The sequence below is a fragment of the Musa acuminata genome, chromosome BXJ1-3 (genome assembly GCF_036884655.1).
Source record: "Musa acuminata AAA Group cultivar baxijiao chromosome BXJ1-3, Cavendish_Baxijiao_AAA, whole genome shotgun sequence".
NCBI classification, from domain to species: domain Eukaryota; kingdom Viridiplantae; phylum Streptophyta; class Magnoliopsida; order Zingiberales; family Musaceae; genus Musa; species Musa acuminata.
Genome location: NC_088329.1, coordinates 44,434,412 through 44,449,955, shown reverse-complemented (window position 1 = coordinate 44,449,955; position 15,544 = coordinate 44,434,412). Strand labels below are relative to the sequence as shown.

Sequence of the window (15,544 nt, the reverse complement as noted above, 5' to 3'; positions counted from 1 at the left end):
AAGCCCAATATCAAGTTGATCGTGAGTTATACTTGTCAAAACTCTTTCTGACTCAGTAAATTATTATCTCTATAATAATTCACTCGACCTATCGACTACGGACGTACTAGGCCACTACGCCATAGTTCCTAGACGATACAGGAGAATCCAATCTATTGAACCTATCTATCCTCAGTTATTGTATATCTGTAATCTCTTATCCATCTAATATCCCAGAGATCGTATATCGAGCATAGTGTTGTTAGACCCATATGGTTTCTACTCGAATCTTGCTCTAATCGGATTCTCCCGAAGAATGTTTTCTCTCTCAATCTGAATGTCCAATAATTGGATCTCTAATAGGCTTTTATTGGATCTCGTCTATATGATCTAATAATTCAGAGGCTTATTGGATGTCCAATAAGATAGGGGCTTCAGTGGATATCTCATATCCGAATCTTTACTCATCACAATGTCTATCATATGTGTGTGACCCTCTAAGTCCAATATCAAGCTGGTCGTGAGTTATATTTGTTAGAACTTTTTCTGACTTAGTAAATTATTATCTCTATAATAATTCACTCGACTCATCGACTATGGACGTATTAGGCCACTACGCTGCAGTCCCAAGACAATACAGGGGAATCCAATCTATTGAACATATCTATCCTCAGTTACTATGTATCTGTAATCTCTTATTCATCTAATATCTCAGAGATCGTATACCGGGCATAGTGTTGTTAGATTCATATGGTTTCTACTTGAGTCTTGCTCTAATCGGATTCTCTCGGAGAATGCTTTTTCTTTCAATCTGAATGACCCTGGCTAGGGATTTGTCTGAGCAAGAACATATGTGATATTCTTTTCATGACACAGAGAGTGTATGCTCCTCTATCGACACTTAATAACTCTCGTAAGGTTGACTACCATGCTCAAAGATCGGTTGTGCTAGATCTGAGACATCCAAACCTATAAGTCTGGTATCAAAAAATGGAGCACTCATACAAGACATCTTTGGTGTCTCAAGTCTAAGGACCAAATATACCATTGGGACTATGGAATCACTATTTGACAATAAGGTATAATCAACCATCCAACATTTTGTAAGCGAATCAATCAGTGAATTCATTCCCCAATGAGCACCTGTATTGTATCTCTAGTATTGCCACACGAGCAGCTATGAGACCAGCTGTATCCATCATATAGATGGGTATATAATACACTAGTCTGTTCGGTTATTTCGATATTCCTCTCGAGTAACCTATGATCGGGATTATTTATGATCCGTGTTTAAAGACGAATCAGTCTCATTATCATGATCTTATCATGATCTATTTCCATTACACAGATCCAAAGACATTATATATATATATATATATATATATATATATATATATATAAAGTGATAAATGTCAAAATATAATAAGCAAAAGGATCACGTGTTAAATCATATGTGATTGGCTTATAGGGCACATATGACTAGTAATATTATGAAAAGATGATCAATTATATAGGGTCATCATTAAAAGGTCTATGTAATCTTTCTTTAAATAGATACATGACAAATTAATACAATATAGAACATTGAAAATATTTATGTGTGTGAGATAAAAAAGATGAGCTAAGAGGATAATCTCATATCACGAAAGTATATCAATTAAAATTATCCACTTTAAGCGGTGGGTGTACTCGCACAATTTTATCCTTTCAGAGCATATGAGCTTCAAAAAGCACCTTTGAGGATAAGAAAAACTCGACGAACTTATGAGCTCTTGGTTTTCATACTTCTGAACCAATGTGAGACTAAATGGCCTTATCAACATATACTTGGTTTGCCCATAACTAAGAACCTTAAGTTTTTAAATTAAATTAGTATGATTTGTTATATGTTAATCCTAATTAATTTAAGTCAAACTCTTATTCATTAATGATTAAGAATATATCTCTCAATCCCTATAAATAAATAGTGATTTGTGATATTGAATGTGCTGAGGAAAAATGAGTAATTGTTTGAGGATATATAATCAAAATTTATTTTGAGCGGTTTCGACTTCAAATTTCTTATCTTGTCAAATAGAATAATGAAAATTGAAAGTATATCAATTAAAAGTCTCATTTGGATTTTCTGATAAATGGGAGCTCGTAGAAGAATGTATTAAAAAAAATTAAGATGATATGGCATGCCAAACTGATATTAGAGAAAGAAGAGTTAAAATATAATCTTCTTTGAATAAGAATAATTTTGGAAAAATTATGGTGAAAGTTAAAAGGTGATGAAGAAGACTGAAGAGTCTGAAGATTATGATATGGTATGCCATAAAAATGTCTTGAAAGATTTTAAGAAGAACGATAAAAAAAAAATACTCATCCTCATCTTTGTAGATCTAGATGAACATTAACTTCAAGAAAATTATGATAGCTAAAACCTACAAGTATCTTCAAAATAAGGTTACGGAAATGATCAATGACGAAGCCAAGAACAATGAGGAAAAAAAATGAAGAAATATAATATGAATATAAGAGAAAAGAAAGAGGTTCAATTGCAATACATAAGATTTGAGGATAAAGTTGTTGATATTTTGGTCAAATTCATCAATTGTTTTCTTGATAAATTGAAGATTTTATTTCATATGCATGATGAAAGGAAACAATTTTTATGGCCAAGTTAGATAGTAAATTTAATTTGTTTATCTTAAACCCTATGTAATGAAGAGACACCATAAAAGGATGTATGAAATGGAGGATCAATTATATTAGTTCACCATGAAAAATTGGATGTGTCTTCTAATCTCTATAAATAGATATAACTTCATGGTATTGAAAGTATATTTTCTTGAGGATATACAATCAAAGATCATTTCTTATATCTAACAAGAAAAACTCCTTTTGCCAAGAAAGTTTCCAGAAATTAAGGGGAGGAGGAGAGAGAGTAGGAAGAATACTTAGCTCATTTTTAGCACAAGGAAAGTTCCCTTTTAGCTGTTCAATTCCAAGCCTTATTCCTGAAAGGATTAGCTGCTTCCAAATCTGTGAACGACATCCAAGGAAGTGTGAGAGACTACAGAGTTTGTGCTTAGAAGAAAAATGTCAACAGGTTTTCCACACTTCCCCATCTGATAGATAATTCACCGATTAGAACTTAATATTTTGGGTTGATAGGGCATGTTCTGGTATCACCCCCGCGGCAATAGTCAGTAGTCACATCAACATCAATATGGAGCCTCAAAGATGACATAGTACACTACATCGATGTGATACCTTGGACTAAGACGGGATGGCCGCTTGCTCCCGTGTCGTCCGAGGTCGTACAAGACGACGTCACATAGTACAAAGCCACTCCAGAAAGCTCGAAACGACATCGCTTGGTGTGCGTCCATGCAGGTCGGTCGGTGTCCACACGAAAGGTACAAGTCGACCGTTTGAGGAGCTGACGGCCATTAACAGACCATATGCAATCGACTTTTGTTCATAGGTATAAAAGTCAATCCCCTGACTAGCGTTATAGATCTAATTTCGAACACTCAAACTCCCTCTAACACCATTCAACATTGACTTAAGCTTCAGAAAGATTGAGTCAAGGAATCTCCTTTTCGACTTCGGCATGTGTGCAAGAACTCGGCAAGGAAGGAACAATAACCCAACGAAGGAGGAAGAGCAACTCCTTGCTCTACCTCGAATTGATTCTGGAGGCGAAGCCTAAATCCGACATGATGTCGACCACCCCCATTCGAGTAGTTGCCCACGTGGGCGACTCTGCATACTCGAGATCGAACCAAATCATACCGATAGGACGTAAAGTTGCTCAGTAGGTTGGTTGATCTGTAGGCAGTGACTTACCACCCTGCAATGGTGGTAAAGCTAAGTCGGTAAAGTTCAGTTCAGATAGTAGTACTACAGTAGATAAACTCAGGGTTTTTGGCTCATCTTTAAACCTTTCCCTTCGAACTCAAAGAATTGGTCTTCTTTAAGACAAATCCCTCTTCAAAATGCCTTCCAAAATGGAATCAAACTTAGTGTTCTCTTGGATGGGTTGACTACTTCTGAGCCATCAGAAGTATCTATTTGTGTATTCTATACATTCCAATAAATTTGCCCAAGTTGTTGGAAGGTGATTGAGAAGCTTCTAATGTGAGAGAGAGAGAGAGAGAGAGGGTGGGGTTGTCAGTGGGGAAGAGGAACAAAACATAGCTTGTGATTTACTAGCCCTAAATCAGAAGCTGCTATATCTTTTCTCACTTCCCATGGGTTTACTGAATCAACTGATTAAACCCACCACACCACAAGCGATCAACTCGTCAGCAATTAGATTTGGTAGTCAAAGTCTTCCCTCTTACCAGATTCAATCGTGCAATTTCTTTACCGTCTTATGATAATGGTAACAACGTGGAAGCCGCTTAATTCCCCACATGGGGGTTATTCAGGTTCCATCGACGCAATTTCCCCATGTGGGAATGCGCCGCAATTTGGACGGTCAAAACAACATGACCAGTCCAGGCCTTCCGGAATCGACGGCTAGGATGGGGTTCGTTGACGTCGGGGACGACGACCGTCGATTCGTCACGTGGGGGAATCGCACCAAAGGAACGCCATCGTCGTCACGTGGGCTTTTTCCGCAGATTGGACTGGTCGTCCAATTTGACCGCGTGTTTAAAGTGCAACCGCGGCTGCATATAAGGGCGGCCCGCCATTTAAGCCAGCGGGAATAGTTAGGAGCAGTCGAGGTGGAGAGCAGCGGTAATGGCAACGGAGCCCTTCGTCCCCTTCCACGAGGAGTACTTACATGGGGTTGATAACAGTCTCCTCTGGGCCTTGTCGCCGGAACTGCCCTTCGATTGTACGGCCGCCTTCCCTGAGCTCATGCAGGAGATAGACCCGCCGGTTGCGCCGCCGCCGCCGGCCCATTCGAGTGCCTTCGGGAGGTATGCCAGGTCGGAAGGTGCACAAATGTCGGAGTGCTGCAGCTCAGAAACCAGAAGTGGCGGCGACGGTGGCCGGAACATCCACCGGCGGGTCATTGAGATGTTGAGAAGGATCCCGAAGGGGGAGGAGCCCAGCGGGGTGGAGACGAGCAGGGGTTTCCGGCATATGATGAGAGAGCGGCAGCGGAGGGAGAAGCTCAGCCAAAGCTATGCTGATTTGTACTCCATGATTGCCTCCAGATCAAAGGTTCCTTCTCTTTTCTGTTCTCCTTCTCAGTCAATCAGACGCTGTCGTTGCATTAGAGCTCATAGGAACTAGAATTCTCGAGTCTAATAGCTTGTGTATCTAATTAAACTCTTTCAATCTCATTAGGGGAAATCATTTAGGAAAGGAACGAGGCATATTCCATGAAATTTAGAGATGATTTTCCATGTTCATCTAATCAGTGGTTTCTTACATAAAGGGGTGAAAAGATATCAGTGACAGTAATGTGTTTGGTGATGATGTGATGCTGATAGTTGATTGTTTCAGTTTCTTGTTTCTTTGTTCGGATGTTGTAGATTTCATTCACTCAATCTATGTGCAACTTTTCCAGGGTGACAAGAACTCAATCATTCAGTCAGCCGCTCAGTATGTGCTAGAACTACAAGGGGTGCAGAAGGCGCTTCAGAAGCGCAATGAGGAGCTCAAAGCAGAGATACTAAGGAACAATGCAACCGATGGGGCCAAGATTAAGATCAGTGTGACCAATCCATCATCTTCCATCGACTCCATGATTGGGGCACTGCGGTGCTTAAAGAGTTTGGATGTCAAGGCGAAAGCCATTCGATCTGATCTCTCCAGCACCGAGTTTTCTGCCACTATGAGCATCGATACCAAGGTGCGTAATATCTTGAGTTTTTTGGTGCAGTCCTTATTGATCTTAATCACCAAATTGCAATAGCCAGTTCTTCTGATAGAAAGGAAGTAATGGTTGGAATAATTATGCCTTGGGATTCATTCTCTGCCCACTTTCACTCTGCTGCCACAAAGATTATCCTAAGACTAGTTATCTTACTCTGGAAAGCTCATAATGCCATGTGTAACTATAGTATGCAGCAATTGCATAGCGATTAGTATACCACTACCCGATCTAGAGGATCTCATGATTCCCAACTTTCCAACTTTTGTAATCCAACTTAGATGAACATGTTCCCAACTTAGATTGCAGAGTTCATATTGGTGATGGGGGTAATAAGCTGCTCTTGCAATAATACTAGGAATTTACTGAGTTCTTGACATATATGATTTTTAGTTCCTGATACTATGCATCTGCTATCTAAGTTAGATTGTCTAGTCTTTTGAGTTGATTTTTCGTCTGAATGGATTCTGCTCACTGGTCATGCTATTCCTCCATATATTCCCGATCGAAAACTTTACTGCAAATGCAAACATATAAAATTTCTTTTGAAGGTTCATCTAGAGATTTTGTCTACGGTACGAATTAGAGGAGATTTTCTCAGAAAAAAGAAGTGGAAACTGCTACTCTTTCAGATGTTTCTTCTTTTTTTCTATAAGTAATTTTGTTATTTTCAACATCCCTGAGTCCTAGGTTGGAAAGACCTCAGCAGCCTGTTCCAGAGAAAGCTACATGACTCAGATGAATCATCAAAACCTCCATTTTTAAGCTAGAAGAAGTCAGCATCCTTAGTCACCTATTTACTTAATACCTGCTCTTAGTTTATCAAAACCTACCCTTCTCAACCCTATAATACCTCGGATAGGAGCACATGTGCATCAGTCTGCCGAGGTTAAGATTAATACTACATATCACCTTGTTGAATGTTTTAATTGCGATCTATGTGCTGCTGATGGTTCCATTTCTTACTTTTTTATGTTTTGACTTTGTAATAGATGGCGACAGCTGATGTTGAGAGAGTTGTACAGGGAGCTCTAATGGAAGTCGAGAAGAAGCTTCATCGCCAGCTTCCAGGAATCAACACACGCTCACAGCAATGTCATGTGGAAAATATGATCTGAACTTTTCCCATACTTGGCATGTTTGCCATATTTTTATTCTTTCTTTCTACAGGCAACCTCCAATAACATTCCAACTCTGTGTTGTTTTGTTTTGACTTTTCCTTAGAAGGTAGACAGTCGACCGGAGTTGCAAGTTGGATTTCCTTTCTGCACCCATTGCATTTTGATGTTCTTTCTACCCCGCATTGTACATTATCTCCGTTTAATTCTTATTGTTTGAGGTCAAATGTGCATGTGCTTCTCCATCTTGATTATTAATTATTAATCTAGTTGATGATAATAAATAGCAGCCAACTGCTATATCATGTCCTTTTATGTAAGGTTCGTTGTATCGTATCGTATTGATGTTTCGAATCGGGTTCGATACGGTACGGTACCGGTGTATCGAGTGGTACGTCTTGATGTATCGAATAATTTTTTATTTTTTATATATACTATAGCACTGTAGTGATATCGGACTGTTCGCGTATCGATAACCTATCGGACCGATACATACTACCCAATACAGGCGATACGCTTCGGTACGATAGATTTTGCTTCTATATAGCATATGATGTGTACATGAAAGAAAGGAAAAGTCGCTATTACATCATGTGTTGTCTTTTTATATGTGATACTGTTGAAGTAGGTTGAGATAAATACTAAAATGTTCCAAGAAATCGGATCAAAGTTCGATCGGATCCGACCCGGATCAGGCGACCGGGGCCCATGGCCACGTGAGCCGTGGTGGCCCACGATCAGTCAGCGGCGTCGTCGCCCATGCGATGGGGGCCCCACGCCCGCGTCATCCAACCGCCACCACAAAACCCCATCTGGGGTCGACATGCACGTGGTGACGTGTCCCGCCGTTTCGCCCCGTCATCCCAACCGCTGCGACTTCGACGAAAAGCTTCTCTATCCAGCATCATCGGATCTCCGTCCATTGTTCTTATGGATAAATCATCATCGTTCGATTCTGCTATACGAATCCGTTTCTTGGAGAAGATCTCCGCTCGGAGAAGGAAGATGACAAGGAACCCACGCGGCAACCCATTCAAGCAGGAGGAGAGCGGGGCCCACTCGTCATAGCCCATGACCGTCTGATCGAACTCCGGCGGTGGAGATCTCCTCCCGTGCCGCGAAGTCCACCGCTATATTTCTGTTCATTAAAATTACATGCGCTTTCTTCCTCGCTTTCGGAATCTAATTCTTTAATTTATGCTGTGTTTTTGGATTAAAAAAGGATTATATATATATATATATATATATTTTATTTTATTGCGGCCTCGAGTCTTTCCCTCGACACGGTTCCACCTCGGCAACCGATCCCTTAGGGTTTCCTTCTCACCTCTCTTCTATAGTGGGGTTTTACCTTCTCGTTTTCACCCTTCCTCTGAAATCTAGTATTTCTTGCGTATTTCTGTGTTAGTTTAGTTTGATGCAATCGGTGCAAGGCAAAAAAGGGCAGCTTTAGCTGGTCTGTATCGTCAAAATCGGACCTTGGAACCCCTGAGCTTACCTCTCTCATGGCGGTTTCTTGTGTTCGATTTTGGAGACATCATGATTTTAATCTGTTTTACAGGAGATACTTCGATTTTCTTCCCCTTTTCTTTTGATTGAGTCGCATTTGGATCATAACATTTGCTTTTCACGCTTCGAGACTGAAAGAGATTAGCAAGACCTTTTGAAATGTGTAATTTTTGTTGCTCAGATTTCTCTGGTTCTCTAGGTTGGGACAGATGAGGGATTCGTGTCGTTGAAAGAGAGCCTGGACGGGATTTGTTGGGGTTGCTGAAATGGAAGGAGTGGAAGACGCTAATATGGCAGCTGTGGAGAGCTGCCACAGAGTGCTGAGCTTACTGTCTGAGACACAACACCAACCCTTAGCTCACAAGAGTCTACTGGCAGAGACAGGAACTGCTGTTTCTAAGTTTACCAAGGTTGTTTCGATGCTTGGAAATGGTGTTGGCCATGCAAGGCTGAGGAGGCTCAAGAGTCCCCATCAGCTCCGCTTCAACCACAGCATCTTCTTAGACAACCCAGCTGCCTCCAGAGCTGACCCTTCTGCGGTGCTGCTCCAACTCCTTCCAAGAAACCTACTACAGAAGCCAGTTAATGAGTTGGGTTCCACTGCCAACATGCCTCCACAAATCCCACCAAGAATGTTCCTTGAGAACCCTGCATCGGAAATCCAAGCGACCCTCAGCAGTCCTACCCCCACTCACCTCCATTTCCTCCACCAGCAGCACAACAACCGTCTGTTCCAGCTTCAGCAACAGCTGAAGCTCCAGAACGAGATGTGCGAGAGGAGCAACGGCGGCTTGAACCTCATGTTTGACACTTCGAGTTGCACGGCGACTGCGTCGTCCTCTAGGTCCTTCTTGTCATCCCTGAGCATCGATGGAAGCATGGGGAGCATGGATGGGAAGGCCTTCAACCTGTTCGGCGGACCGCAGTTGTCCAATCCCATGAACTGGCACCCGCATGATAGAAGGTGCTCTGGTGGAGGAATTGATGGAAGCGGAGGCAAATGTGGGAAAACAAGCAGGTGCCACTGCTCGAAGAAGAGGTCAGGCCTTTCATGATTTGGCTTGATTCCTCAAGATGATATTCTCATTCAGAATCTTTTGATTGTTCTTTTGCAGGAAATTGAGAGTGAAGAGAACAATCAAGGTTCCTGCTATCAGTAACAAGCTTGCAGACATCCCTGCTGATGACTGCTCATGGAGGAAGTATGGGCAGAAGCCAATCAAGGGCTCTCCCTATCCTAGGTATTAGTTTTGTTGGCTTTGTGAAACACCTCTTCATTAAGTTACCTAATGCAAAATATATTTATGGATTATTGCTTGATCATTGCCCTTAACATCATTGTTATCTATAAAAACAAATGATTGTGTATGAATTCAAACAGCCAGTGATAATAAACAAGTATTTTTCATTTTCTTCTTCACATAATCAAATTGTATGGACTTAGGAGTTGTTTTGTTGGATTTCTTGAAAGCTTGGATAGCACATTTGTTTTACTTCTGACTGTTTCGGATCATTCGATGCTAATTAAGAACATGTTGGGTTATCGAAACAACCTTGGTAAATCTTCATGCCACTAGTAAATGTCTCTACGGTTCGATGACTAGTTATGGATGCCATTTTGCGGTCTCATATTCACCTTTCAGTCACAAAAGCAATCTGGAAGGTTTTGCTAATAATTCAACCAGCTTATTGATTAAATAACTGCATTGTAGTTCTCTATGATGATACGGAAAGTGTTAGCATAATCAGCTCTCTTTACTATCTAAATATTGTTTGTCATGTTATTAGTTATGCCGGTGAGCTTTGATTCAGTACTAAAATATTATTTGAATGAAACCGAGCAGAGGATACTACAAATGCAGCAGCATGCGGGGCTGCCCTGCAAGAAAGCATGTCGAGAGGTGCATCGAAGATCCGACAATGTTGATTGTGACTTATGAAGGAGAGCACAACCATGCCAAGCTATGACTAGATCTGCTCACAGATAGAGGTTGGTGGAGGTGTCCTTAGCAATTAGTTGAAATGTGTTTTGAGCTTATCTTGTAAATACTCCTTGTGTTCAAGAAAAGCAGGTCATGGTAATAGTCATTACATGGTAAGTTTCCAGGTCTCTGGGAATCTGTGAGAGATGCAAGGAAGATGTACCCATAGTGCCTCAAAAGCATGCTACTGATTAGTTGAGTATTATGAGAACCATCATTGACATATTTTTGTGAACTTTATTTGTTTGAAGTAGGCTTGGTTGGAACTTCATAGAAGTGCTTTGACAGTAGAAAGCCATGGTTGTAAAGCACTTAAAAGCTTGTCTCATGCTTGGAAGAATAGAATCCTTTATGCAAAACCCTGTGTATTATTGGCATTTATGCAGGTTCTGTTCTTGACACTTCATGGATTTGCTTATTGTTCTCTATGTTCACCATCTGAACTTTGCTGTATGTGTCTGAATTCTGTACATCAAATTAGTATTTGGAAAGCAATGATATGAGCAAGATATCAAGGTCTTGCTCTTCATGACTTCCAGCTTATCCTCAACATGAGAGACATGAATGCTTCCTCACCAGCTCCACCAGAGAATCCATGGTGGGGCTCTTGTTGGGTTACAGTGCTATTATTCCATTGTTGGATGTGGCAAGTCATCCCCATGCACTGGGCAATGTGTTGTACTCACATTGATACACAAAATGCCAAACTGCAGCTGATGGCAGAGAGAAGAAACAGACAACTGAGTCTTCCTGCAAGCAGACACTGTCAGCAACCTGTGACAACTGTTCATCATACTGGTTTCAGAGACCAAATCCTGGTCTATAATATTATAATTTCAATTTCTCACACCCTTGTGTTTACTTGTAATTTATCACTCAAATTACTTATATTTATGAATGATTTGATAGGGAGGGCTCATAAGGCTTATTGTTATTAATATTTAGATGCTCTTATTAGTATACATGTTGATGTTAGGTCTTGACCATCCATATTACATAAGCCATTCATGACTCATTAGTTATTTTGCATCTATTAAGGTACTTAATGAAATCATTTATCTATAATAAATGAGTGGACATTTGTCCTAAACACATCCAATGGTTTTCCTCAATCAAATGGTTTAAATAGTTAAAAGTGGAAACAGAACACTGACACAGACTAGTACTCTCTCTCTCTCTCTCTCTCTCTCTGAGAAATAATAACACAGACAAACTGCTTTCAAAGAAAATTGATACAGATAGATACAGAACACACAGTATTTAAAAGCTGATGCTTCCATGCCTTTTGACCTGTACTATTTGAGAATGGCTTGGTAGGTTCCAAGACAATGTCTTGTGGCCATCAGTGCTTTGTCTTCCCATTTGGTAATAAAACTTAAACAAATATTACTAACTAATTTTTGGAAAAAATAAGTTAAATGGTCAGTTTTTAATGATTCAACAAACTAAGTTGTCAATTGACTTTGAATAACTTGATATGCTATGATATTTCTACATTTAGTTGTTTGCTTCCATTTTGGTGAGGTTACTATTCTCATATCAAAATGAATCCAATGAAAAAGAGCTCAATACAGAATTGACTAATCCTACACCAAGACTTTGCATGTATCCATGTTCACTTATCTCCACAATTTGCAGTCAGTCTGCTGCTATAGGGTTTAAAGCAATTTAAGAACTTCATGTAGGTGAGCAGCAAACACACAGCAACATTGGTTTGAAGGAAATGAGAAGTCTCCCCCTGTAATCATCTCAACTAGAGCTTCTTCATCACAGAGATTTCCATTACTGGCTAACTATGTGTCTCTCACAACTATTGCTATCTAGTGTTAGTATGATCTGACCTTGAGTAGTGATCCTGGAATGGAGGCCAACAACATTCCAAGCTTGCTTTTGTCAAGGAAGCTACCAGGTTTGGCAGAAGAACCAACACTATTGGCTAACATGAAAGACCAAAGTTCCCTCAACTTATAATTTTTGAGCAGTAATAATGCTTCATTCCGTATATAGATGATCGAACACTAATTGTAAGCAAAGTTACAATAACAAAAAGCAGACCAAATGTCCAAGGAAAACAAGTCAACTGTATCAGTTTAAAACTCATAACATTCATAAACATCACTAAGCTGTTAGCTTCCTGGCATGGGGAGCATCCAATGGTCTGAGGTTAAGGCTATACATAGAACCAAGTGATGGAACACTAATTGTAAGCAAAGTTACAATAACAAAAAGCAGACCAAATGTCCAAGGAAAACAAGTCAACTGTATCAGTTTAAAACTCATAACATTCATAAACATCACTAAGCTGTTAGCTTCTTGGCATGGGGAGCATCCAATGGTCTGAGGTTAAGGCTATAAAAGAACCAAGTGATGGACTTCAACTGGATCTGACATTTCAGGAAAGATACAAGTGTTATCATGTCAAATGTGAAGCTCCTTTGAAGAAAGATAGATGAGAAGTTGTTCCCCTGTATAGACCTACCCTGAGCATGATTTATGATCAAAAGAATTTAAAACTCAACATGTTTGTATCAATTTTTGGAACTGAAAGGTATGGATTACACACTATTAATGCAAATCAAAGTGTGAGTGGAATCTAACTCGCTATTTAACACAGGATCTGACTGACCTATATACCCAAAGTCTGTTCTAGTGATAAAGGACAACACTGGTCATCTATAGACCCTTACACAATTTCCTCAGCTTGTTTGATACCTTTACAAACTCGGATACATGTAGCATTTATAGTGCTTATGTTTACACACATAATTGATGGTACCTAGGATCAACCGATACATGTGCAATAGGTAGTGCTCATCTTCTCTTTTATATTGACAGTGCTTAGAATCAAACTTTTCTCAGTATCGTCAATGCCAAAATATACACTCCCATGTGAGAAATTGTCCACATCAAAATGCACCATCTACATTGTTAACTTTGTGATGCTAGACACTTTTTCATCCTATGAATAATGCTGGATGATATCCTAGAAGACTAATTCAAGGTATTCATAGATGAAAAGCTGAATGAGACAACTGCAAATGGACCAGAATTGTTCAGGATCAGTCAAAAGAACAGGCCTAATATTAAAGATTGGATTATGCATCTATGTATGTCATATAACTTTTTAAGCCTATTAAACAATATGTTGCATAGTATGTGTACAAAGACCATCAATTAACAAGAAGGTGACATGAACTCTACTTTGAGTTACGACTATGTGACTAGAAGCAGTTAATCTGCTAGTATACAATAATCAATTCTTCACGAAACTTGACATTCACAAGAAGAAAATAGAAGTACCATTGGGTACAGAGCAATCTGCAAAAGTTTACAATACTAGAGAAAAGATGAATTTAGATGGAAGTGGAAGTTTCCTCAGGACATTTGCCACAGATAACGGCATAAATATGCTGAGTAGAGAAATGATCTATTTGTGGTAAATAACATGTTGTTCTGGTTAGATATATTAGCTTGTCTTGTAGTGCATGATTCTTAAGATCTTAAGAATATACATGAAAGGCAATTGTGACAGCTACTAATATTCATGAACTAGATAAATTTTACAAAAAACACAAATTCATAGTCATCAGCGCACTGAATTGTCCACAATGAGTTCTTATCTGATGTCTAACAAATTCTAGCATCAGCTGGGGACTCATAGTACATGAGTTCCAAGCAATTATTTGATGATGGCTAATTGTGCTTATTCTGTATATTTTACATTGTTGATATGGCTTCTCCAGCTAATTATTTTCTAGCAATGCATTAAACTATCAAGGAAGAAGTTAGTTATAAGACCTAGAGACCATGAAGTATAAGATTGCCACAAGGAAGCATCACAATAAATTCTAGCTCTAGTTGTTAGGTATTTGTATCTGTGGACACTCAGTTATTTTAACCAATGCAACAATGTTAAATAACACTTTTTTGTAAACTGTAAGCATTGCTTTGTTGACTTTGTGAACATTAATTTCTTGAGTTATAATGATACAGAACGGTCCTGATTGAATTATTTCTAGTAAATACAATACTTGTAGGCCAAAGCATCAAGCTATGGTTCAAGAAGATGGACTAACTTTTACTGTAGAGCACCGACAAGAAATATGCACACGAAAGAATGACAACAGTGTCTAACTACAAATGGATCAGTATGTTCAATCTGCACAAGCACGTACACCAGCGATAGAGAAGACTACAAGGACATACCAGCTGAGACACCAGTTCACCAGTCATCCTTGGGAAGAAATTACAAGTAAAATGGCCAGACCAAAAGAAAGGTTCTATCTAAGCATTCTTATATCTTGGGAAGTAATGACAGGCTTACTCTAAAAGAATTAGAGAGAAAAAAAAACTTGTGTACAACAGTGAAGCTTTTAGATTAGACAACTCTTGAAGGCATCATTAATAACCTTAGGAACCATAAGGATGCATCAAGATAAGATTATGACTGCCTGGTGCCGAACTAACTAATGCCCAGTATCAAAGAAAAGAACTATGAATTCTCATGTGGTTGATTTTGCAATCAGGCAATGAACTGATCTGCAAGAATGACTAATTGGAACAAGTAGAAGTAGGAGTAGAACATGCAAACCACAAATAGCTGCATGCCGATGTCCTCGCTTGTACACACTTTAAGTGATTGTCAAAAGCATTATGTTGTCCTATAAACACCTAGAGGCCTGTATATATCTGTTCATCCAAAATACAAGAACTGGGTGCTAATGATTGCACTGAAAATTAAGTTAGAAAGTTACAGATGAAATTAAAATTTTGGGACTTTTTGAAAACTACTTCAGAGTTTGGATTATTGCTAAGTAGAAAAGGAATCAAGTAACTCAATTTTGGGAAAAGATCACATTGTTGAATTAGAAATTCAACTCGTGGACTAAAACAAGCTAATCACGGTAACTAATGAGCCTAGACACAAAATAGAACAACGAGATCCCCATTCCACGTTCCAGCAACGTGAAAATGTGCAAATAACAACAGGAAACAATCTTGGAATTAAATCTGAGGACGAATCAATCTGAAACTATGAACGAACTCATATCATTCTTCCTGAAATTTAACTATAGCGATAGAAAGCTGATACATGATTCAGATTACTGCTGAACGTATTTTCGATCTCTACAGAA

General features: G+C 39.3%; 2 protein-coding genes across 2 annotated transcripts; both read left to right on the top strand.

Annotated features, from left to right (window-relative positions):
• The first annotated feature begins 2,806 nt into the window (after positions 1 to 2,806).
• LOC135633842 (transcription factor BHLH148-like) lies at positions 2,807 to 6,967 on the top strand. The gene is made up of 3 exons (XM_065143786.1): positions 2,807 to 5,145; positions 5,495 to 5,779; positions 6,793 to 6,967. Exons 1-3 carry the CDS (start codon positions 4,717 to 4,719, stop codon positions 6,916 to 6,918), a joined length of 840 nt encoding a protein of 279 aa, XP_064999858.1. The 5' UTR covers positions 2,807 to 4,716; the 3' UTR covers positions 6,919 to 6,967.
• Positions 6,968 to 8,197: 1,230 nt separating this feature from the next.
• On the top strand, positions 8,198 to 10,768 carry LOC135633836 (protein WRKY1-like). The gene is made up of 4 exons (XM_065143776.1): positions 8,198 to 8,232; positions 8,609 to 9,466; positions 9,543 to 9,668; positions 10,272 to 10,768. Exons 2-4 carry the CDS (start codon positions 8,694 to 8,696, stop codon positions 10,393 to 10,395), a joined length of 1,023 nt encoding a protein of 340 aa, XP_064999848.1. The 5' UTR covers positions 8,198 to 8,232; positions 8,609 to 8,693; the 3' UTR covers positions 10,396 to 10,768.
• The last annotated feature ends 4,776 nt before the right edge of the window (positions 10,769 to 15,544 follow it).

Coding starts and splice junctions, on each gene's coding strand:
- LOC135633836 (XM_065143776.1), top strand. CDS start 8,694: ATGGAAGGAGTGGAAGACGCTAATATGGCAGCTGTGGAGAGCTGCCAC. Junction 9,467..9,542: donor TGCCACTGCTCGAAGAAGAG/GTCAGGCCTTTC, acceptor GTTCTTTTGCAG/GAAATTGAGAGTGAAGAGAA. Junction 9,669..10,271: donor AAGGGCTCTCCCTATCCTAG/GTATTAGTTTTG, acceptor GAAACCGAGCAG/AGGATACTACAAATGCAGCA.
- LOC135633842 (XM_065143786.1), top strand. CDS start 4,717: ATGGCAACGGAGCCCTTCGTCCCCTTCCACGAGGAGTACTTACATGGG. Junction 5,146..5,494: donor TGATTGCCTCCAGATCAAAG/GTTCCTTCTCTT, acceptor CAACTTTTCCAG/GGTGACAAGAACTCAATCAT. Junction 5,780..6,792: donor CTATGAGCATCGATACCAAG/GTGCGTAATATC, acceptor ACTTTGTAATAG/ATGGCGACAGCTGATGTTGA.